The sequence below is a fragment of the Salvelinus sp. IW2-2015 genome, linkage group LG13 (genome assembly GCF_002910315.2).
Source record: "Salvelinus sp. IW2-2015 linkage group LG13, ASM291031v2, whole genome shotgun sequence".
Taxonomy (NCBI): Eukaryota; Metazoa; Chordata; class Actinopteri; order Salmoniformes; family Salmonidae; genus Salvelinus; species Salvelinus sp. IW2-2015.
Window position 1 is genome coordinate 31,340,384 of NC_036853.1, and position 26,168 is coordinate 31,366,551.

The following is a 26,168-nucleotide window of genomic DNA, read 5'->3' on the forward strand; positions in this document are numbered from 1 at the left end:
CGGACCCTAGGCATCGTTTGCTTTTTGGTGTTTTTCGAGTCAGTTAGAAGGCCTCCTTTAGATGATCCCTAAGTTTCATAACTGGCCTTCAATTGGCCTAAGTCTGTAAAGCTGTTAGTTCCTTAACACCGCTTCCAAAGGCTGCCACTATGTCGTTTAATTTGTTTATGGTTCATTGAACAAGGCCTGAGGAACAATGAGATCTGTGAAGTTATTTCTGATTTTTTACCGAATCTATTCTTTGAAAGACGACGGATCTGAACAACAGGGACGTTTCTTTTTTTGCTGAGTGTTATAACGACAAAAAGTGAATTGCTTCGTGCCATCGTTTCTTGCAGTAATTAGCTTTAGTGCTTTGTTTGCAAACAAATGCTTGTTTTGGAATATTTTTTTATTATGCACAGGCTTCCTTCCTTTCACTGTCAGTTAGGTTCGTATTGTGGAGTTACTACGGTGTTGTTGATCATCCCCAGTTTTCTCCTATTCACATCCATTAACTTCTTGAGAATACAGGGGTTGCTATTTTCCCATTAGATAATTTGCCTACAGATAAACTGCCTCTTTATTCAATTATTGCTCTTACTATATGCATATAAATAATACCATTGAGGAGAAGAAAACAATCTCTAGTTTCTAAAACCGTTTCATTTGTACTCTGAGTGACACAAGTCATTTGACAGCACTTCCCTGACCAAGAGAGTAGAATGCAAGAAGTCTTGCTCGCTTCACGCTCTGCCTATATATGGTCATGACCCCTTATGACCAGAACACACTTCATTTCGCCTTCCTCTGGGTCAAGAGGACTGAGAGGAGAAATTCTGTGTTTATCTGGTACTGACGTGAAATAAGACCTATTTCTTTGGCCGTGACCGACAACTTCCTTTTTCTTGATTGCCACGGTTGGAGCTGCGATTGTGTACTGTTTTGCTGCGGCTTATGGATGAAAACTATCTCCGTGTCGAATTTTGTTTTGATACATGTGACCATCATCATCTTAAGTATGTTTTTCAATATAGTTAATCAGATTATTTTGAATTTTTTCGGGACGTTTTTGTGTGTTCCGTTGTCTGATTTTATTACGTTTGAGAGATCCGTGCACTCACCAGGTACCTTGTGCTAAATGGAGTGGGAAAGGAACAATTCTGAACGGAACCAACGACTCATCTTGACAAAGGACACTTTGATCAACAATTCTGATGAAAGATCAGCCATAGTAAGACCCAATTTACGATGTTATATCATATCTGTTTTGCATGTGAACTGCCGTGGGCGCCTAGCCGATCTGCCTGTATAGCTATGCTAATTTAGCGCGCTACATTTTTGTTTTCGTTTATAAACATTTAATAAATCTCAATTTTGGATTCACCAGATGTTGGCTTTCAATATCTGTACGCTGTGTATTTTTCTGAAATGTTTTTAAGATGAGTAATTCGTTATATGACGTTGGTCTCTCTATTTTCTGGCTGGGTCAGCACTATTTCAGATTGCAGCTGCAATGTAGAACTGTGATTATAATACCTGGAAATGCACATTCTTTCCCAAAAAAAAAACTATGCCTATCCATAAATGATTTATCAAACTGTCATCTTATGAGTTGTTTCTTGGTTAGTGGCTATTATATATTTCTTATTTAGTCGAATTAGTGTACGATACTTGACGCAGGAAAAACATATTGGGAGTAAAAAAAATCGTGTCCCTTTTGCTAACGTGGTGTAGCTAATAGTTTACATATTGTGTTCTTCCCTGTAAAACATTTTAAAATCTGAAATGGTGGCTTTATTCACAAGACCTGTATCTTCATCTGGTGTCTTGACTTTGATTTAATGATATTTATGCTACAAGTTACTCTGTGACGCCTATGCTAGCTATGCTACTCAGTGGGGGGGGGGGGGGGGGGGGGGGGGGTGCTACCGGATCAGGTTGGTGACTCGTGAGAAGTTAAACTGGTGACCAACCGGTCAATCTCAAGGCATTCCTAGTCGATCACCCAATATTTATGTAGAAAAGCCAATGAACGGATAAAGCTTTGCGCTCCTTTTTTTAAATCGTGAGAGGCAGTTGGGAAAAATAGTTCTGAAACTGAACGGTCATCCAACTCGGAATTCCAAGTCGGAAACTCGGGCATCTTTCTAGAGCTCCAACTTTTCGACCTGAAGATCACCGACGTCATGATTTGACGTCGTTGACCATCAGATGCAGGTACCGTCAGTCGAGTAAAATAAAAAAGCTAATTATTTCAACTCATGCTCCACAGTGCCTCACAAGTGCTAAACCAACTGATCTATTTTGTTATCAAAGTTCTAGTTTTAAAATATAATATGGTCTGATTAACAATATTGGCAGGCCAATCATATAGCCAATATGCTGTGATAATGTATTAGGCCTACTGCCCAAACCTTATTCCTACAAAACTGTTTGTGTGAGGTTCATGTAAAAAAAAATCTGAGCAGTAGATCTTAGCTTGCTTTTTGACTGTGAAAGTGATCTCGACTCAGAAAAGGTTGGTGACTACTGCATTAAACTCTGTAACTGTTTTAAAGTCACCATTGGACTCATGGTGAAATCCTTGCGCGGTTTCCTTTCTCTCTGGCAACTGAGTTAGGAAGGACGCCTGTATCTTTGTAGTGACTGGGTGTATTAAGAGACCTACCAARGTCTAATTAAAAACTTCAACATGCTCAAAGGAATATTCAATGTCTGCTTTTTTGTTTATCCATCTACCATTTGGAGGCATTGGAGAACCTCCCTGGTCTTTGTGGTTAAATCTGTGTTTGAAATTCACTGCTCGACTGTGGGACCTTACAGATAATTGTATATGTGGAGTACAGAGATGAGGTAGTCATTCAAAAATCATGTTAAACAATATTATTGCACACAGAGTCATTGCAACTTATTATGACTTGTTAAGCAAATGTTTACCCCTGAACTTATTTAGACATGCTATAACAATGGGATGAATACTTATTGACTTAAGACATTTCAGCTTTTMATTTTTCATTAATTTGTAAAAACTTCTCAAAACATAATTCCACTTTGACCTTATGGGGTATGTGTGTGTGTAGGCCAGTGACAAACGATCTAAATGTAATCAATTTTCAATTCAGGCTACAACACAACAAAATGTGAGAAATACTTTCTGAAGGCACTGTAAGTGCATGTGTTACAAAARAAACATACAATATTTCATTTGTAGCTAGTCACCATTTCAATGTAATACTCACTTCCCTGCCACCTCCCTGAAAAYGTGTTTTTGGAACGTTTCACACGTGACATTTAGTTTTTCCGTAAAGGTGAGGACCAATTCAGGATGTTTGTAAGACTTTCTCAATACATTTGTTTTACCAGTCGTCAGGAAGTTACGTGATGGTCCCAGATGGTCTCAAACTATCCCAAATCATTATAAGTAAAGTTATGAAATGGTGGTYTAAAAGTTAGTGGTACGCTGCTCAGCTAAAATATGACCCCCCTTGGGATTTGAACTCACAACCTCTGGATTTGAGGTGCACTAATCTGCACCCATACACATTCATTACCTATAATACATCTCTGCACTTAGCAAAAAAAGACTGCCATCTGCATTGCTATTTGAGTTGTCAATTAAACTACTATTCGTTCATCATTGATTTCATTTACTAATTTCAGCAATTTGAGGGTTTTCTATATAGTTGTCTAATGTTGGTGGGGCATATTAACCTGTTTTAATGATACTCCTGAATCACTATGATAAATAAAAGTTTTGAGTATATTTTTAACAAATTTGAGATTCACTTTGAAGTCCAAAGTGTAAGAATACAGATTAACTCAGTTCAAATACCAGGTGAGRACACGTTGAAAAATAAATATTGTATAATTAAACATACACAATGCAGTTATGTATGTCAAAGCGTGTAAAAAAAAATGTACGTTGAAAACACTATGTTAAAAGCACGACGTTTTCACGTGTTGTGTTCCATAACCACGTTTTTTTTGACAAGTTAAAGGTAACGTGAAGTGTTCCAAAAACATGTTTCCACATGTGAAATCATGTGGTTTTTCTGTAAGGGGAGAGAGAGAGAGAGAGCCAGAGAGCACGAGAGCGAGAAAGCGATTGAGCTAGCGAGAGATTGAGAGAGCAGCTCAGGGCTGGGTTTAATCTGCGTCGTCCAGTTCTCCCCACAGCAGCCCCTCCTCCTTTCCCACTGACTGATGACAACTTGATTATTTCAGATGTCTAACACACCTCATATTTCCTCCTCGTCTACCGTAGTGCTACTTCCGTGACTGCACACTATCACACCGCAAGATACACACTCACTCAGTGGTCTATAACAAATGCATAACCTTTGCCTACAATGATTGGCACAGTGTACAGTTGAAGTCAGAAGTTTACATACACCTTAGCCAAATACATTTAAACTCMGTTTTTAGAATTCMTGACATTTAATCMWAGTAARAAKTCCCTGTCTTAGGTCAGTTAGGATCACCAYTTTATTTTAAGAATGTGAAATGTCAGAATAATAGTTGAGAGAATTATTTATTTAAACTTTTATTTCTTTCATCACATTCCCAGTGGGTCAGAAGTTTACACACTCAATTAGTATTTGGTAGCGTTGCCTTTAAATTGTTTAACTTGGGTCAAACGTTAGGCAAGCCTTCCACAAGCTTCCACAATAATTGGTGAATTTTGGCCCATTCCTCTGACAGAGCTGGCGTAACTGAGTCAGTTTGTAGGCCCTCCGTGTCGCACACGCTTTTTCAGTTCTGCCCAAACATTTTATGGATTGAGTCAGGGCTTTGTGATGCCACTCCAATAACTTGACTTTGTTTATAGCCACAACTTTGGAAGTATGCTTAGGTCATTGTCCATTTGGAAGACCATTTGCGACCAACTTTAACTCCTGACTGATGTCATGAGATGTTGTTTAAATGTATCCACATCATTTTCTTGCCTCATGATCCATCTATTGTGTAAGTGCACCAGTCCTCCTGCAGAAAAGCATGCTTCACGGTTGGATGGTGTCCTTTGGCTTGCAAGCCTCCTTCTTTTTCCTCCAACATAACGATGGGTCATTATGGCCATGCAGTTCTATTTTTGTTTCATCAGACCAGAGACACCAGGACAATCTTTGTCCCCATGTTAAGTTGCAAACCATAGTCTGGCTTTTTTATGGCGGTTCTGGACCAGTGGCTTCTTTCTTGCTGTGCAGCCTTTCAGGTTATGTCGATATAGGACTCATTTTACTGTGGATACAGATAATTTGTACCGGTTTCCTCCAGCATCTTCACAAATTCTTTACTGTTGTTCTGGGATTGATTTGCACTTTTTGTACAAAGTACGTTCATCTCTAGGAACAGACGGTCCTTCCTGACGGATGATGGCTGCGTGGTCCCATGGTGTTTATACTTGCGTACTATTGTTGTACAGATGAATGTGGTACCTTCAGGCATTTGAAATTGCTCCAAGGATGAACCAACTTGTGAGGTTACTCATTTTTTTCTGAGGTCTTGTGATTTATTTTGATTTTCCCATGATGTCAACAAAGACACTGAGTTTGAAGGTAGCCTTGAAATACATCCACACGTACACCTCCAATTGACTCAAATTATGTCAATTAGCCTATCAGAAGCTTCTAAAACCATGACATCATTTTCTGGAATTTCCCCCCCCCCAAAAAAGCACAGTCAACTTAGTGTATGTAAACTTCTGACCCACTGGAATTGTGATACAGTGAATTAATGTAAATAATCTGTTTGTAAACATTGTGGGAAAAATTACTTGTGTCATGCACAAAGTAGATGTCCTAACCGACTTGCCAAAACTATAGTTTGTTAACAAGAAATTTGTGGACTGGTTGAAAACGAGTTTTAATGACTCCAACCGAAGTTATGTAAACTTCCGACTTCAACTGTATTTTAATGTGTGTGTGTGTACCTGTCCTGTTGATTGGCGCACTGGTTGTCACAGTGCGGGACAGCTTATTGGCTGAGACGCTGTAAAGGTTTCCGCCAATCCAGCGCATGCCCACCCTCTGCCTCTCCAGTGTTGGGCCGGGGGTGCCTGTCCTGTCCGGGGGACGCAGACGACTCTGGAGCACACTCCTGGAGGACAGACAGAGACAGAGAGAGAGACAGAGACAGGAGAGACAGAGAGAGAGACAGAGAGACAAAGAGCAAAGAGACAGAGAGAGAGACAGAAGAACAGAAGACAGAGAACAGAGAGGAGAGAGAGAGAGGAGAGGAGAAAAGGAGAGAGAGAGAAGAAGAGAGAAGGAGGAGAAGAGAAGAAGCAGGATAGAGTGAGGAAGAAATTGGCAAAGCATTAGGAAAAGCATACATGGATACACAGAACATCTTGTTTGAACAGTTTGACAATTCCAGGTTTTGGGATGGTATTTTCTATGGAGGAAACATCATGGTATGATAACTCCGAGAACGCAGTACTTGGGCAAAAATCAAACGTTATAACCACAAAGTAGTATGAGCTGAATGATACTGCTCTTGTAATTTGCTCACTTCCCCACCACATCTACACCCCTTCTCTTTCTGCCTGTTTTTGCACTCCTCTTCCACTTTATCTCCCCTTCTCATCTCCCTCTTTACGCTTCCCAGTCCTACCCTCCCTCTCATCTCCCTCTTACGCTTCCCAGTCCTACCCTCCCTTCTCATCTCCCTCTTTACGCTTCCCAGTCCTACCCTCCCCCTCACCTCCCTCTTTACGCTTCCCAGTCCTACCCTCCCTCCTCACCTCCCTCTTTACCTTCCCAGTCCTACCCTCCCTCCTCACCTCCCTCTTCTCTCCCATGTCACAGCACTCTGTTAAATTGCCGCCCTAATGGAAAGGCGGCAGTGTGAAATGGAGAGAATTAAAAAGGAGGAAATCAATGAGATAATAGACAGGGCAGGGACCAGAGCAGGGAGGCTGCCCCGGGTCCTGAAGCAACGCGTGGTGCCGAAAACAAACACACAGAACGCAGTTGCAATCGCAGACACACACACAATCGCACAGACACACGCGCATGCACGCGCACACACCACTGTACTCACATATACTGGATAACCACAACCACAAGCCTACAGAATACACACAAATAAATATTCACAAAATGACATGCAGAAGCAAAGAAGTCACCTCTGTGCTAGTGTGTAAATTGTGTGTGGTTAACTAGTGTCTGTGTGTGTGTGGGGGGGGCAGTTATGCAATAAATTGTACTGGCCTGTCACTTTTATTTGGGTGGGATTGGGGCTGGTGTGCAGTGCGCTGGAGGTAATTTGCTGCTGTAGTTCAGATGGGCTGGCAATGTGTTTGGAGCCAGAGTTCATGCCTCCCATTACAGAGAACAGAGCGGGGACCCCAAACACACACGTACACACTCACACACTACAACTACAGTTACACAATAACAGACACAGAAACACACACAGAGAACCACACACAAGGACACACAGCCAGCGAGATGCACACACACACACACACACACACACACACACACACACACAATAATGGACACACACATGAAGTGGAGAGCTTGTGTGTAGCTGAGTGAAGAAAGAAGAACAAGAGAAGGAACATCACATTCACAGATCGCTAGTTAGCTACCTCTCTCCCTCTCCCGCACCAGGCCATAACTCACCAGCAGAGACACTCAGTTTCACAAATATAAGATCAGTGTGTGCCCTACACAGGGCAACTGGAGCCCAGGGAGCCATAATGGAGGCTAATGTAGGAGCAGTGACTGCCTCCCAGGGAGGCTTTAGCAGGGCCCAACAGCCAGAGGAGCCATCATGGAGGTTAATGTGGATATGACATGAACACTTAACATAGACAGCAGTTAACCCTGACACATGGTGCAGGACTTGGGAGGGGAAAAGGAGGAGGAGGACTAGACACCTGGTGAGGGAGTATTGGGGAAAAATGGCAATGTGTGTGGTTGAGTGTGTGTGAGCATACATAGAGTATGAAAGAAAGTGTGTGCCTATATAAGAGTGCATCATGAGTGTCTGTATGTGTGTGTGTGTGCGCGTGTGCATGTGAATGAGGGTAGTAATGTGAGGTAGGCAGCTGTCTGAATGAGTTTTCCCCTCCAGCACAACATCATTACTGACATTATACATATTACTTCCTGTACACAACCACTATTTCCACTACTATCGCCATGTAATCTCCCTATTAATGAGAGAGAGGGGGAGAGAGAGCGAGAGAGGAGGAGGGAGGATGGAAAGAGAGGAAAGGGAGAGAGAGATAATGAGATCGAAAGAGATAATAAAAAAAAGCCCCAAGTGATACAACTGGAGAAGGAGAAGAGAGAGCCGTCTCTCTTCTCTTTCCTTATCCCCTCTTCTCTCTCCTTGACCTATTCCTGTGCCGCCCTTGACCCCCAAGCAAGAGATCTGTTATCAAAGGTACTCCAGGCCTGTCCGCCACACAAATCCTCCCCTGCCGGACAGCACGTTCGTTTCAGGGGGAGCCTTTTCACCGACACGCCAATATACCACTCTGCTCCCCAGCAGCCCTGGGGGACACATCCTGGCTGCACACACATCATCCCAATCACCATGGTTATTCATTAATGGGACAAACTATGGGGGAGAAGAGAGATTTTGAGCTGTGTATGTGTGTGTGTGTGTGTAGGTGTGTATAGTTGTGAAGGTGAACATTCGCCCCAGTCTGAGATTCTGAGCGTTCTGGAGCAGGTTTTCATCAAGGACCTCAGATCATCTTTCCCTCGATCCTGACTAGTCTCCCAGTCCCTGCCGCTGAAAAACAAACCCACAGCATGATGCTGTCGCCACCATGCTTTAACATAGGGACGGTGCCAGATTTCCTCCAGCCGTGACGCTTGGCATTCAGGCCAAAGAGTTCAATCTTGGTTTCATCAGACCAGAGAATCTTGTTTCTCATGKTCTGAGAGTCCTTTAGGTCCTGGAAGGTTCTCCCATCTACACAGAGGAACTCTGGAGCTCTGTCAGAGTGACCATCGGGTTCTTGGTCACCTCCCCGACAAAGGCCCTTCTTCGGAAGAGTCTTGGTGGTTCAAAACCTCTTCCATTTAAGAATGATGAGGCCACTGCATTCTTGGGGACCTTCAATGCTGCAGACATTTTTTGGTACCCTTCCCCAGATCTGTGCCTCGACACAATCCTGTCTCGGAGCTCTACGGACAATTCCTTCGACCTCATAGCTTGGTTTTTGCTCTGGCATACACTGTCAACAGTGGTGTGTAGACAGGTGTGTGCCTTTCCAAATCATGTCCAATCCATTGAATTTACCACAGGTGGACTCCAATCAAGTTGTAGAAACATTTCAAGGATGATCAATGGAAACAGGATGCACCTGATATAAATTTAGAGTCTCAGAGCAAAGGGTCTGAATACTTATGTAAATAAGGTATTTCTGTTTTAATTTTTAATACATTTGCAAAAATGTCTAAAACCCTGTATTCACTTTTTCATTATGGGGTATTGTGAGKAAATTGATGAGGAAAATATTTTATTTARTCCATTTTAGTAACAAAATGTGGAGAAAGTCAAGGGGTCCGAATGCACCGTATATTTACAGCAGGGGTAAGTTGACCCTATGGACCATGATCCCACAGAGTTGTAGGTGGCGAGTGTAGAGGAGGAGAGGAGAGGAGAAGAGGTAGAAGAGGTGGAGAAAATAGCAGAGAGGAACTCCCTTGTGAGTATATTCTGAGTGTTTGCATGCCTGTGAAATTGTGCGTGTGTGTGTGTGTGTTTGTGTGTACAGCTCTCACCATGCGCGACACACAGATGAAGGAGAGAGCGATTCAGCACTACTACTGCCGTTGATGAACGATCTGACTTTTGTTTCGGTGACAGGGAAGAATTTGGGGGTCGCGCGAGTGCTCTGAATAATGCTGCTCTGGCCTGTTTGCATGCAGCGAAAGCATTAGTAAGCTCATACTGGGAAAACAGTTACCCTTGGAACAGACTGAGCAGCGCAAACAGTCTAGCTAATCCCTATAGCGAGGAGAGGAGGACCGCGCTCTGCTTACAGCAATGCAGTAACAGTGGTCCTAAAACACACTCATTACGCATTAAGACAATTCAATCTACACTAATCGTATGAGAGTAAGGGACACCTCTGGGGCAAAACAACATCAAATTAACACAAAGCAATCAGAAATCTGTAGATGAGAGTGTACGTGTGTAAGAAAGAGGGGAGACTAGAAAAGCGCAAAAGGGAAGTAAAAACATGAATGTTAGAATAGACCGTAGTAAGTAAGAAGGGATAAGTGAGAAAGCGATAGGAAGATAAATATGATAAGTGACGAGTAGAGGAGTAAAAATGGCCATATGAGCTGGTGTGAAGGAGGGATGAATGGAGGAGTGAATGAGTGTGTAAGTGATGGGAGAGAGGAGAGCGGAGCGGCCTTTAGTGCCGTCTCCCACATCCTGATCAATAGAGGAGCACTAGACGAGATGAGAGACCATGTGTGTGTGTGTGTGTGTGTCTCAACAGTAGCTCAAAAACAAACAATCAAGCACCATTAAATCCAAAAGAGAACTGACAAGAAGAGAGCGCATGCAAGAGAGTGAAGTAGGTGGAAAAGAGCTGAGAAGCAGAGATAAGGTGATACTGAAAACGCATGAAAAAGAGGCGAGGATGAGAAGAGAAACAATAAGAGATGAACGGGACAGACAATGAAAAGATAAAGACGACCAGCAACACAATGATATGGATAGAGAGAAAAAGAGAAAACATAGAACATGAGGGAGGCAAATAAGCAACAGAGTAGGCGAGAAAAGAAGGGACGGAGAAGATGGGCGGAGAGAGGGACGGCTGGAGCGAGGGAGGGGAGGGACAGTCATTTATCCTGGGGTGCGCTGCATGTTTTACGGCTTTCTTAATTCAACTCCTGCTACTATTAATGGACTTAATGTTGAGATTATATCTCTTTCCTGGTGGCGGTGGCTGGAATACGACCCCCCCCCCCACACCCAATCCGCCTCCCCCAGCACTCAATCACCCAGAATGCCCATTACTGCTGACACCACACTGAGAACCGCACGGCATGCTGGGTACGGGACAGGTCAGCTCACTTCCCTTGGGTCTGGGTGGGAGACTAACAGAGTAGAGAGAGGGGAGTTAAGGGTGACAGGAGTGCTCAGATAGGTAGAGGTGCTCACTGATCATGTGTGGCTGGTGCTAGACACTCTGTGCCAAGGGCATCAGCCCCACTATGGAAATCAGAATGAACCATATTTATTCCCACAGCGAGGCTACATCTTGGGCCTCTCTAAAGCTTTGGGGACACCCGAGTGGGGATGATATGAGAGGGCTGCTGAGGTAGGACAGAACTCGGTGCAGGGGGTAAGAGGAGATGAGACTGCTATAGATGAGTTAGGACTGCTTAGATGGCTTAGGATAGAACTAATAAAAGGTTCAGGGGTGTTAGAGAGAGTCAGACAGATTGAGGTAGTGAGGGGAATAAGTGTGGGGGGGGGGGGGGGGGGTCTTAGGAGAACGTCCTCTCTCCCAGGGGACCTGTTCAGCCCCCCCCCAATCTCCAGACTTGGTGATATTTCACAGGATGTCGCGCGGCTCAAATTGAAAATCCCTTGATTAATCAATATTTACTGCAGCGGCTAAATGAATAGTAATAAGTCACCAGAGGCCCTAGCTCCATTCTCAGCCTCATGCAGCCAGTCCCACTGTTTCACCTAGCTCAACCTGAACTACACAAAATGAGACACCACACACAGACCAAACACACACAAAAAAACACTCACATAGAGGCAATTAAGATAACTGTATAACACATGAAGAACACACAAATCCAAACTGGCATACGGTAACAATCTTCCTTACGGGGAGAGAGAGAGAAACTACTGCATCTCTCCAAGCTGAAATGTAACCAYGTGTGTCCCCTTGTCATGGGAGCCTGTGTGTCTGTATCTCCTCCGAGTCCGTGGACGTCTCACACGGCCACAGCCACAAAGACAAAAACACACCTGCACAGCACACCGCACTCCGACTGAACCCTTCGCGCTATGAACACAACGGTGTCTGTGTGTGTCCGTGCGCGTGCCCGCGCGATACGCAACAGCTTGTAATCTCCTCCCGCCACAGCCCATTACGAGGCTTAGGAAAACAGAGTATCATTAAGACACTAAGCCATTTCACAGGCCTATCATAACAGTAGAATAATACATTATCCAACTCCATAACCATATTACCCTCTAACTAGCGGCGCAATAAAACCATAAGTCTATGTTAATAACAATCACAATAAAACATTAACTAACTGTCTAACTGTCCGTCCCACGGTGATGAGGTCATGAATAACACATGAACTTATTGCCCGTCGGGCAATAATGAGATCATCAGAAGGATTCATTACCTCTCCCTCCGTCCCCCATGTTATGACCTCATAACCACTTCATWTCATCCACTTCGTACCTCCTCTCCTCGTCTCATTTATATCGTTTACTTTCTAGAACCTCTGTTTTAGCACCGAGCACCTTTCTCACTCCCAGGGAGAAAGGAGGACAGGATGGATAGAATGGATGTGAGGATGAGAGCGGTAAAGACATGAGGGATAAAGAGCTAGGGGTTAAGTTGGAGCCCTGTAAATCACATGTTCATTGAGTGCTTATTAAGTAAATGCATTTAGCTTCATTCCAGTGAATTCCCTCATTCTCAAAATGAAAGGGTGAAAGGAAGAAAAAGAGCAATAAAGACAGAGGAAAAGAGAGACGGGAGGTTGTAATGACATCCGGAGAAGAGCCCCCCCTATCTGCCCACTCCCCTCCCTTCTGATGGGGTCTTCTCTGAGATCCCATTGTAAGAGGTTGTAAGAGGTGTAAATTCATGCTCAGAGCGTACAGAGCAGAGGACCGGTGTAAATGTTTTATTCCCTGGGTCATCTACCGTGCAAAAATAAGCTCCATAAATTCCCGGGGTCCCTCTCTGCTCCACGCACAGGCTAACACACAACGGCACACCTGTCTGCTACTTAAAAGACAGGCCCTCCTTCCTGGGTTATGGTGCTGCTGAGTGATATTAAGAAGGGAGACACACTAAACATAAGAACCATAGTGTGTGTGGGGGCCTGTGTGTGTTACGTACCATGTGTTGCAGAGTGCAGCCTTGTGTGTGTGTGTGTGTGTGTGTGTGTGTGTGTGTGTGTGTGTGTACGCATTACCTGGCCGTATGGATCCTCTTGGCTCTCCAGGAGAGGGCGTGGCTATAGTGGGGTGTGTGCGAGGTGGCTCCGCCCAGGCGCGTCACTATCTTATACCGCGTCCTGAAAACCCGCTGAGACAATTGGCTATGCAGGGACAGAGAGGCGGGACCTGGGGAAGACAGAGGAAGTGATTGACATCAGATTGACAGGTCAAGAAATCAATACAGGGCATGGCATTTGTGTATATGCCCATGCTAACTCATCAGTACAAACTACAACGTGCCAATGCACCACTGGGGGATTGGCTGACAAGCCTGGGTTTAGGGTCAAGCCTGGGTTTAGGATCAAGCCTGGGTTTAGGGTCAAGCCTGGAGTCAAGCCTGGGTTTAGGGTCAAGCCCGGGGTCAAGCCTGGGTTTAGGGTCAAGCCTGGAGTCAAGCCTGGGTTTAGGGTCAAGCCAGGCTTTAGGGTCAAGTTAGCAGATAAAACACAAATAAGACACAGACACACATGCGCAGGGCGCACACACGCACCTAGAACTCTGTGGCAGGCAGGTGTGCTCTTTAACAAGATTCACATGTAAAGATGAGTGAATAACAAAGGAGGAATATATATATATGAGCCTAATAATTCCTATCCTCTGTCTCTTTCCCTCCTTCCCGATTTCCCTCTTTAAGTCTCATTCGTTATATMATTTTGCAGATCCATAAAAGAGGGGAGGAGGAGAAAAAAAAGAATAGGAGTCTTTGTTATTTATTTATTTGGGTGTGTATCCATCATATTGCTTTATGATGGCTGGGATTGGCTGACATACACGCTGCGCTGGGTAAAGGATGGCATTTGCATCCGCTAGGATCTGAAACCGCTGCTTTACACCAATTTAACAAACTCGAGGATTTATCAAAGCCAGGAGTTATGGTTTAGCTTTCAGGATCAGGCAGTGTACCGTGACGATTCAGGTTGTGTCTGATGACTGTGGAAGAATGAATAAGACTGATGATTCTGAAGATCGGAGAGGACTGGGATGAATACAGTGGGTTCTAATTTAAATAAAACTCTGGGTCAATTCTAGAGTTGAAATATACAAGTGAATCTCCAACTGAACCAGAGCTGTGTTGTGGAAGGTCTAAAACAGAAGTCTCCCAGCTCAAATCTCACATAAATCATCTTCTGTTCATTCAGACAAACGCTGAGACCCAGCAGGAGAAAATGAGAGATGTCGGTGACAAAGAAAATCTCTCTTTTTCTTACTCCCTGCCCCCCCCCCCTCTCTCTCTCCTGTACCACCCATCTCTCACGGTGACAACACTTTGTCTTCTTAATGAGTGAGGAGGGAAATTGAGAGCGAGAGAGAGAGAGAGTGCAAAGGCGAGAGAGAGGAGAGAGAGAGAGAGAGAGAGAGAGAGAGAGAGAGAGAGAGAGAGAGAGAGACCCAACAATGTGCCCTTTCTACTTAATTTCAATGATTTGTATCTGATATCTTTATGTGCCAATTGCCATGATTGTTGTCATGTTAATTAGCATTTAATAACAAAGCATGACCAGGAAGCAAATAGCAGCTCGGAGCAATGACACAACAAAATTATTTATCTTCCTCCACCCTCTCTCTCTGATCTTACATTCCGGGGACGGGGAGTGTGTTTCACTTGTCAGGCAGCACACACACAGCTCTGGATCAGCTGGATAATTAATTTCAGACCAACATTCACCMATGAATCACCACACATCATAGTGGAACCTACCCCAAGCACACACACGCTCGCACGGGACCTGCCCACCCACACGCCCCTCTGTATGAATGAGGTAAGGCTGCATATGTATAGGCGTGTGTGTGTGTATGTGTGTGAGGCAAGGTTATGATATTTTTGTGATTTTCTATTATTTTTCATTTCTATTAGTCTTTCGATAATTYTTTCACATTCAGTTTGGTTTCATTTCATTTTCAGAATTGATTTACAAGGTTTTTATTTAGTTTGAGTCATATAAAAAATTTCTTTTTTGTCTTTTTTAGTTTCAGCTTTAACTTTTGTTGCCRCTATGGTTCACACCTATGGTTCACGCTACCACTAGCTAGTGATAGCTTTTACGCTATTTCAAACATTGCCATCAACTCGCAGCATTTACCTGCCAGATTCAGAAGCTTGTAAACCCMATTCGGGAAAAAAGCTTGAAAACTCCATTAGAATGGAAAAATACTAAAACTAACACTTATGATGGTTTTTATTTTATTTTATTTCATTTCATTTCGCAGCCAAAGACGGTTTCAGTATAGTTTTTCAAATGTTTTTCTTAATTGTTTTATTTCAGTTTACTAAATTGTTTTTCCAATTTTTGTTTTTGTTTCAGTTTTCATTTACTATAATAACCATGGTGTGAGGTGGGGGGCGGCATGGTTGTGCAGGATTAGTTGCCTGGACTGTAGTCCCTTCTCTTCCCAGCAGTCATCTGTATTGCATTCAGAGCTATTCGGGCCTCCTGGCAGATGACAAATAGGGCTTGTCAAAGACCGCTGCCGTGCCCCGCACCCCAAACCTCTTACCGCCTCCCCGTCACACCCTACCCCCCACATCTACCCCTCCTTCAGTCCTATTCCAAACACCCCTAACACAGTCCACCTAGCCCCAACAGCGAAACACAATGATGTTCCGCTTTAGCTGTTGTTTAATGACAGCCCCAGTTTGTAGTGTAGCTACACGCTTGAGAGTCTGTGTGCGTGTATGGTAGAAGGGTAGTACTCTCTCTCGCTCCCCCATCTTGCTGTCAAAGGCCTATTAGAGGAAGATTAAGACCCCTGTTTGTGTGGTGTGTGTGTGTGTTCGCGGTGGTCCAGTAGAAGAAGATTGAGTCCCTATTGCTCCCAGACCCACTCAACCTGCTGGGGTTTACAATCAGAGCACACCTCCATTCATCCCACGCTGACACACACACACACACACACACACACACACACACACACCACACACCACACACACACACCACACACACACACACACACACACACACACACACACACACACACACACACACACACACACACACACACACAGATCAAACCCATCCATCCCAAGATGACACACAACTCCATGCTGTGAAACCACAGATGATCTAGTCTATTCACTCTGCACTGCACCTTTCTCAGCAAGCCCACCCCACACCTACTGCTCTGGGCTACTGAACTTACACACGCAACCCTCCACAAACTCTCTAAACACCGAATAACTACAGAGTTCGACATGGATTGGATCTAGATCCCTTTGGCTGCGATTCAGCAGCAGCCACGGATGGACAATTTCCATGCTCTCCTATTATGTAGCAACAGCCCCTCGAAACAGATCAACTGCTGTTTCTTCTATAACGTAGCTGCTACATCTGATCGACCGGGACTGGGATGTGAAGACTGTGACGTCTTCTATGAGACGGACGGGTAGAGTAGATCTCAGTGTGCCTGCCACTCCGGACCTCCACCTCCTGCTCTCTTCACCCAGTCTTAAGCTCTTGCTCTAGTCTTCTCCCTGACTGCAGAGTGACAGAGCGGCTCACCACAGCACCACTCCAMCCCATCCTCTTAGGGACGATCAAATAATGCCATCATAACACCGCACCGCACGGTGTGGCGTCTCTAGAGACAGGCTGCTATCTATCCCTCTCCTCCCCCTACCTGCTCTGTGATCCCCTGCCTGCCTCTATCTAGTCCCTTCCCACAGCCGCTGTGACTCTGGCAAGCGAGACTTCTCCTTACCTGACGGCTAATTCCAGCTAACAGCACCCCCCCACCGCCTAGACCGTTAATCTTGTTATTGACAGTCAGTCTGATACTGGAGCTTCTATACACCCCTTCTGCTGTACAACCCCCCCCCCCGTCTCCATTCAAATCCCCCGGGGCTCATCCTCTGCATCCCAGTGGGAATCTGATAGACATGCCCAACGAGAGGCTAACTTAACATGGCCAATGCTAAGCTAATGCTGCACTTTAATTGACTTTGGGAGGATATCATATTTAAATGCATACCAAATGTCATGCGGTTAACCACCAACTTGGTGCTCAAGTTACTAGCATATAGTTTAACACCCAATGCTAAGYTCAGGCAGGCAGTTTCACTTATAGATACACATGTATAGTAAGATAGAGTGAGAGCAGATTCTGGCACGTACTATCAGTTAGCAATATTAGTACCACTCCACTGCCCCACCCAGCAAAAATATGGCCTGTTCTGTGCAATATCTCACACTGACTGGCATGTCTGTGTGCTCATGGGTGTGTGCACGTGTGTGTAAGAGAGAGCTTAGTGGTGTCGTGTGTGTCTGCGTGTGAGATAGTGTTGGTGTCGTATGATCACAAATACTCTAACGTGTGCGTGTGTGTATGTTTCGGGGAAGTGTGAGTACATACTAGCGTCTCAGATTAAGGGGGGGAAGAGAAAGAGAGAAGGGTGGTGTGAGAGAGGGAGTGAGAGATATCAACATGGAGAATGAGGGGGAGGGGGGAGAGAGGAGAGAGAGAGAGAGAGGAGAGAGAAAGAGAGAGAGAAAGAGAGAGAAAGGAATAAAGAGAGCGCGAGGCGAGATAAGGAGAGAAAGAAAGAAAGATAGAAATAAAGAAAAAGAATAGAGAGGAGAGAAATGACCTCTGCCCTCTGTGTTGACTGACAGGTCCAGTGGACAAATGCTACAGGAAGGAGACCCAGCCTCTGGTCCCAGACCTGCTGTCAGGGGTTAGATGGTGTGTGTGTGACCTTGAGGCGTTCCTTAGGATAAAAACAGAGCTGCCTTGAGAGCCTGTGGGATTCAGAAGTGATGATGGCCAGAGTGTTTCCTACTAAGGGCCTCCTGTCTGGGCATGCTATTACATGTGTTTGCCTTCAGTTCATGAACAAGCACACAATAAAAGTAATGTAAAATGCCAGAAATCTTATGATCTGAATTTGTCCTGTTCTGTTAAGCTAGCTGTGCCATGTTTCATACATGGAAAGTATTGGTGTGGATCACAATAATGGACTTTAAAGATGTTCTACATACGTTTAGAGGGAAAGAAGGTGTTTTTCTCTGTTGTTGAGTTGGAGGGGGGTGAGGGTTAGAATAAGCGGCATAAGAGGGTATATGAGATGGCGGGATGAGAGAGGTGTACTGACAGATTGAAGGAGAGACGGTGCCATGGACACCCTAGGGCCCGATAAGTGATGATGTCACTAAGGCGGAGGGATCATTGTGGTTGTTGGGTAGGAGTAGGGGGTTTGGGGGGGATTCGGGTGTCGCCYGAGGGGCTACGCCTCGTCTGTCATCGCGGTGAAGCCATCATCTGTGCGCGTGTGTGTGKAGCAATCGTCTGTAAACCACACCCCTTGTCCCCACCACCCCCCTCGCTGATTCTTCCACTGCCCTCCAGGAGGGGTAGTGTAACACCCAACCCCCCTCAAGTTAGTTAGGGTAACACCTTACCCTCCTCTGAAGTCTCCTATTTTCCACCACCACTCACGCTATCTGACATACCAGGAAAAGTTAAGTCACAGTACTATTTATTACAAAGTAAATACACTCCCCTCCATATTTGGACAGTGAAGCTAACCTTTWAAATTTGGCTCTAAACTCCAGCATTTTGGATTTGAGATCAAATGTCTCATGAGGCGACAGAACAGAATGTCAGCGTTTATTTGAGGGTATTTTCATACATCTGTTTTACTGTCAAGACATTAAAGCACAGTCAGTTCCTATTGGGCAAAACATAATCCAAAACAACCAAAAGAGTCACAATACTAACCTTTTGACTACTTTAATAAACTATAAGTGGATTTGWCCAAATACTTAGGGGGGGGGACTAAACACAGAAAGTGCTTTCATTTCTAAACAGTAAAACAGATATGTATGAAAAAAKCGGACATTCTGTACTGYCGCCTAATATGAAACATTACCTCTCAAATATSAAATGCTGGAGTATAGCGCCAAAATGATAGTTTCACTGTCCAAATACATATGGAGAGGAGTGTATATCCATGGGACAGATCAGAGGAAGGATATGTGTTGGGCGGGACGAGAGCGAGACAGACATACACCTCTCGGCCCATCAAGGGGACAGGGATGGATTTGCTTTCAATAAATATCCAGTCCATTCAGACACACGCTTCCATCACTTCAATTCCGTTAAAGGGACACATGCGCGTGCACATACCGTACGCGAACGCAAACAACTTCTATACGTTAAAGACTCATTAAAAAAACATCATACAGATGAGACAAACACACCTCCGGAGACCGTAGACTTGACCCTGACCCCAGTCAGATGATTGGAGGAGACAGGGGCTCGCTTTGTGACGAACCACTAGTGACGCTCGCATGCTTTTTTTGGTTCCAAGGACCGAATCGTCCGACAGCTCGGTTCACTCATGTGTCACTCATGTGACATGTTAACGTGTTGTGGAGTCAAAGGGGAGTGACTGGCTGTCAATCAAATAGACCCTGTCAGGGGGTTAAGAGGGGCCTGAAAGGGAAGAGCCTCAGGCATTGTCCATTTAAGGATCAGCCATTAGAGTGAGTGGGTCTGTGTGTTTTAGAGCTGTCCCCGACTAAAACAAATCTTGGGTCAACCCGAGAGTCGTCCTGTTTTTTTCGACCAATCGATTGTTTAAGCTTATTTTTCCATATATAGACAGACACCATGTGTGTCAACAACAACATATGCACTGAGCTTGTCTAATGCTTTAAGCAGTGTTTGGTCAAATAATTAAGACACAAATGACTCGAAGCCCGATGGTCACACTGTGTTAAAGAATGACAGCGAGTACCTGTGTGACTGGCGCACGTTGTCTCGCTCTCCTCCCTACTGCAGTGAAAAGGCACCACAGCAAGTGTTTATTGTGCTGTCCGTACTGAAACTGTAACATTATTTCAGCCATTTATACTGAAGAAAAATATAAACGCAACATGTAAAGCGTTAGTCCCATGTTTCATGAGCTGAAATAAAAGATCCCAGTAATGTTTCATATGCACAAAACGCTTATTTCTCTCAAATGTTATGCACAAATGTGTGTATATTCCTGTTAGTGAGCATAATCCATCCACCTGACAGGTGTGTCATRTCAAGAAGTTGATTAAACAGCATGATCATGACACAGGTGCACCTTGTGCCGGGGACAATAAAAGGACTCTCTAAAATGTGCAGTTTTGTCACACAACACAATGCCACAGATGTCTCAAGTTGAGGGAGTGTGCAATTGGCATGTTGACTGCAGAAATGTCCACCAGAGCTGTTGCCAGAGAATTTWATGTGATTTTCTCTACCATAAGCCGACTCCAAGGTCGTTTTAGAGAATTTGGCAGTACGTCCAACCGGCCTCACAACCGCAGACCATGGATAACCACGCCAGCCCAGGACCTCCACATCCGGCTTCTTCACCTGCGGGATCATCTGATGAAACTGACAAGTATTTCTGTCTGTAATAAAGCCCTTTTGTGGTGAAAATTCATTCCGATTGGCTGGGCCTGGCTCCCCAGTGGGTGGGCCTGGCCCCCAAGTGGGTGGGCCTATGCCCTCCCAGGCCCACCCATGACTGCACCCCTGCCCAGTTTACAATTGGCTCATTCATCCCCCTCCTCTCCCCTGTAACTATTCCCCAGGTCGTTGCTGCAAATGAGAACGTGTTCTCAGTCAACTTACCTGGTAAAATAACGGTAAAATAAATAAATAAATAAATGTGAAATCCATAGATTAGGGCCTAATGAATTTATTTAAATTGATTGATTTCCTTATATGATCTGTAACTCAGTAAAATTGTTGAAATTGTTGAATGTTGCATTTAGATTTTTGTTCAGTAGTTTCTTACATGTTTCCTCATTTGTTTAGGAAAAAAACATTCCCTATTCCCTCAACCCTTGCTCTCTTTACGTGAAACATGTAAGCATCGCATGCAACTGACCAATAGGGGCTGACCTATAGCCTATCATAATCACATCATTRAATAAGGTTTTAAACAAACTCCAAACACAGTACATCAAAACGTGACATCAAAATGGATGAGAAGGACGTGAAAAAKAAACTTGAAACGGGCAAATGTTTACTGGTTGCTCAGGAGGGAAAGGGGAAGTCAGATCTGTGGAACATTTGACTTAAAGTAGTTGTGGAAACTACTGGAGATCAAGAAAAAGGAGGGTATAGGAGCAAGCGCTGCATGAGTATTGTGTGCCAAACAGTTGCTGTTAGATTACAATATTATTATTATTCATGGCTATTTTGGGAACAGTGTAAACACTAAATAAATAAGTGTAGCAGAGAGTCTGTTCTAACAACAACAAAAATATATAAAGCCTTTATTACAGCAGACTAGAAACAGTTGCATGCATTCTTGAATTTAAGTGTATTTATTGTTTAGGCTAATTATTCAAAGTTCCCTTTTATTATTTAATTTGAAAACTAAAAGGCTTGATTGCATTTCAAAGCATGAATGTCTCTCGTATGTTGTGTGATGGCATGAACTAATTAATGATTGATTGATACAGTAGCATATATATTATTATAGAAAGATTTTTTATCTTTATTTAACCAGGCAAGTCAGTTAAGAACAAAATCTTATTTACAATGACGGCCTAGGAACAGTGGGTTAACTGCCTTGTTCAGGGGCAGAACGACAGATTTTTACCTTGTCAGCTCGGGGATTCAATCTAGCAAACCTTTGGTTACTGGCCCGACGCTCTAACCACTAGGCTACCTGCCGCCCCAGGTAGAGTAGTGGTTAGAGGAATATAGGCCTAAGTAAGTTACGATATTAAGACTTAACAGGACACGCTCTTAGGCCCCTAGAGCTCAATTGTGGTTATACAAGGCTAATATACAAAGCTACTAATGATAACGACGTTACTTATTATTGTAATGATGATGATGATAAAAATAGCAAAAATAACAATATCAAGAAAAAGTACGGTATAGGAGCGAGAGGTGCTTGCATATTATGTGACAAACAGGTGCTGTTAAACTACAATATTTTCCTGCCTGTTTGGAASAGTGTAAACACTAAATAAATGAAACAGAAAAAAATTGCAAAGCCTTTATTACAGCATAGAAAAATAGCCGAATCTGTRAAATTGCTTTATCCGACATTTTGCCGTTGCATGAGGCTTGGTGCTCAGGCTATTAAACAAACACTCAAACAGGCAACTGAAGCAACCTCTATCTTATTTCTGTAGATATATATGGATCATTTATAAAGCCACGCACATTTAAGTTAGGCTATTGATTATCGATCTAATTAAAGTTGGGGTTTCCCCTCTCCTCAATTTTCTTAGACAATTAGGCTAAAGCAAAGGCGGTTTCCTCATCGCTGCTGCTGCCTGCACCGCATTGTTCTCAATCCCAATATGCTGGTTAACTTTGCTATTATGCACATGGCAACATAGTGAAAGGCGCCAATTCTACGCCGCACTGAAGCTTGTTTCAGAACCGCGGACAGCGACCGTATCCAAATGTGGGAGAAAGCACATTTGTTATAAAATTATATTCTATTTATTAGTGTTGCGCCATTATTTTTACATTAAATAACCATTTACAATTTCAGTATCACGTCTTAGAGTGATAGACTGTGCAAGCCCCGTGGCCTCCACAATGGATTAGTCCACTGAGACAGGCGCGAATCAGACACGTGTCTGGTGTACCATGAAACATTTATTTTTATTTTTACTGAAACTGCTCGACTAAAGAAATCTYGGTTGACCACAGCTTATCGACCAAACAATCMACCAGTCGACTAAACGGGGTCAGCCCTAGTGTGTGTGTGTKTGYTTGCGTCAGTCACACACGTCAGTTGTAGTAGTTGATGGGATGTGTGTGTGACCTTCCCCTAAGTAAGAGGGCACACCAAGGTTAGGTATCTCTCTCTCGCTCCAGAGGACAACAACAGAGTCCACATGGGATATGAACCCCTGCCTGACTCTCCTGATACATGTCAAGAGCTCTGAACTACTTACTAAGCAGTCCCAGGGGACATGGCCAAGGAAAGCATGTCTGTGTGTGTGTGTGAGAGTGACAGTGTGTGAGAGAGGGGAGGAGCAGGTGTACATACGTTTTTGTTGAGTGTAACAGACCAGAGAAGAATGAGAGATAGTACACTCGTATGCACAAACCTACACAACCACCCCTACCTCACCCCCACACAAACTCATCTGGGGCTCTCTGGTATGAGTATCTAAACCCAGGGTAAGGTTCTGGTTGCACCACATGCCTGTCTGGCCAACATCCATCATTTGGGCAATGCCGCGGGGCCAGTGAGTGAGTGATGGGGGACGGCTGGTCAGACACTAACCCTGGTGTTAGCTCCTCTTCCTTTCAGACGCTGAGTGAGAGACCACGAGGTGACTTACAGCCCCGAAGAGAGACACGCAGAGAGACTTTCAACCGCCATTCAGTGTCAAAGTGATAACAGAAAGGGGGTTAAGGGGGGAGGGAGGGGTGAAAGAGGGAGGAGAGAGGGTTATAAAGATGGCTGAGGGCAGAGGGGAGAGAGAGAGGGCCAGGGACGAAGAGAGAGGTGGTTTGAGAGGGCAGAGGGAGGTTAGAGAGAGGGTCAAGGGATAAGTAAAGCAAAAGAGGGGGCAGAGGGGAGAGAGAGAGGAGGTTATAGAGAGAAGGATGGGGGTTAGAGAGAGAGAAGGGGTTACAGTAGCTAGAGAGGGGGTTAGAAAGACGGCTCGTGTGTAAAAGAGAGAGGGAGAGAACGGGGAACAGAAAAGAGTCAGACTGGAGGCTGTTCTTAGGGTGTATTTAGGCCTTCTTTACACCCTCTTTTTAAAAAGGGATCCACCTTTCATGGGGTCTCCATTACACAGTAACACACTGGCAAGGTCGAGACACAACAACACAGCCCATGTGCGTCACACACTGAGCTACCAGGTGTTGAACTTTTAAGTTTGACACCTGGTAGTTGAGGTTTGTGTGTGTGTGTGTGTGTGTTCTCTTATTAGGATAGGTCTATCTATAACAGAGCCTCATGCTGTTACAACAAGGTCAGTATGATGAAATGACTCATTGAGATTCTTTCCCATTAACTTATCAGACAATTGCTTATAAAAGAGTAGGAGATGAGGAAAGAGAGCTATCCAACATGACTGGCTCCTAGGCAGGCAAGGCGGGGAAACACAGAAAACATACCGTAGCCTATAGGCTATGAGTTATTGACAAAACCCTCAGCGCTTCTCACAAACTGCGGTCTTATTTACGTTACTGGAAACCCTTGGCTCTCGGAGAATGATCACCGGCGCTGGCCCTGACCTTTGACCTTATTATTCATATCTAATGCTAAGCTAACGAGCTACTGTCTGGCCACTCACTGTAGCTGTTAGCGTAAAGGTTAGCGGCATGGCCCACAGCTACAGTGAGGGCTACATTTACAGTGGTCAGGGGTGAGGGGTCAGGGGGTTGAGGAAGGGGATGCCTCGTGACAGGGGGATAGTGGGGCCTCTCGAACCCAGTCAGTCAGGGTGCTAATTTGGTGGGGCAGAGGGGACTTCCGCTCACTCCTTTCCAGACCTTTTGAAGTCAAGCAGGTGCTCCGAAGACACAAACCTCCAAATAAACACTCACCCCCCCTTTGCTCTCTCCCTACGCCTCCTTTCCACCTTTCTCATCTCCAGCTTTCAAGTCATCCATCTCTTTCTTCACTCCCTCCATCCAACATAGTCTCTTCATCCGATCATCCCACCCACCTCCTCTATTTCGAACACTCCCTCTCTCTTTTCACTCTGCCCCATACAGATTTGTATCTCTCCTTTCTCCAAGTGAATATCTAACCTATCCCCTGTCGTCTTCTTCTCTCAGTTCTCTCTTCTCCCTTTCTCCCTCTCCTCCCCCTTTCTCTTGCTCTCCTTATTGGTGGCACTACAGGCAGTGAGCGTGTGTGTGCGCACCAGGGCTTCCGTTAGCTTTTGAACGATAAAAATAAATTAAACCCAATAAATAAAATAGTTGCCAGGCAAATTGACTGGGAGAGAAAAACGATCCAATTGCAAAATAATGATTTTTAAATCATTGATGGAATTACATTTGACCTCCATGCCTATCGGTCTACAGGTTAATTTGCATAATTTAGTGGAATTCAATTGGTGTGTGTGTGTATTTTTGTTAGTCGTGATGTATCTTATTTATCCAACACAACTATCACATGCACACAGCATAGGCTTACAGAGCCTATTTTGAGCAGGATTCCTGCCCGCAGCTCCTCAGCTGGTTGTTCCTGGAGAAAAACATGTGCTTTTATAAGCCCAGTCTTTGCGCAACAATTTTAAATGCAATCGCATGTTAAAAACAGTTTTGATGGCCACGTTTAAAAAGAGATAGCCTACTATTTTTATTTGGTAATTGAAGTGCTCACATTCAAGTGCAGGCAACGGTAGGCAGGCTATCAGCGCGTCACCCACCACTTTACAATGTGAGCAATGCATTTTGAAAACATACTTAATTGTTTGAAACATGATTGTCATACTTCATATTTTGAGGCATGCCKTTCCTTCCTTCAATGTAGCTTAGACAAAAATCGAAAACGTGGAGACAATTATTTTATTAAGACTTCATTGGCGGCGCGTACAGGAGACAATTTATCCTACCAYTTCTACWGCTCTGCACGCCAGTTATGATTTTCATATGCGCATTTTCGTGTAACAGTTTCATTTAAATAATAACGTTTTCATTTCGTAAAATGATTGTCACGTGGTTAATCAGCCTCTCCCATATGGACACAACCATGATCCATTGGTGGCTAAAGAAATGGAACTCAGAGATAGCCTAGGCCAATGCAGCTTTAAGCTTATAAATGAACAAATAAATAAACAAATAMAACCAGCAAAAAAAATACCCTGATGAAAATGTGGGTTCTTTCAATTGCATTCATATCCCTACTCAGCCTGTCTGTCTGTCTCCCTTTTCATCTGTCTTGACTTGACCTATTGCTAATGAAGTGCAACATTGAATCAAATCAATCAACTGGATCTGGCCAGAAGCTGTTGCTMGCGAACWTGCAGCATTATATCAACAAGCCTATTCTGGGTGATCAGAGTTTCCTGGCCAGT

General features: G+C 44.2%; 1 protein-coding gene across 2 annotated transcripts in view; it reads right to left on the minus strand.

Annotated features, from left to right (window-relative positions):
- Positions 1 to 26,168, minus strand: part of LOC111971192 (zinc finger CCCH domain-containing protein 3) — a 102,929-nt gene that overhangs the window by 28,165 nt on the left and 48,596 nt on the right. For both annotated transcript variants that reach the window (XM_023997983.2, XM_023997982.2), the window contains exons 4-5: positions 13,146 to 13,296; positions 5,912 to 6,078 (exon numbers count right to left, since the gene is read on the minus strand). In XM_023997983.2, the coding sequence (XP_023853751.2) occupies positions 5,912 to 6,078; positions 13,146 to 13,296 (318 nt within the window). The remainder of the gene's footprint in view (positions 1 to 5,911; positions 6,079 to 13,145; positions 13,297 to 26,168) is intronic.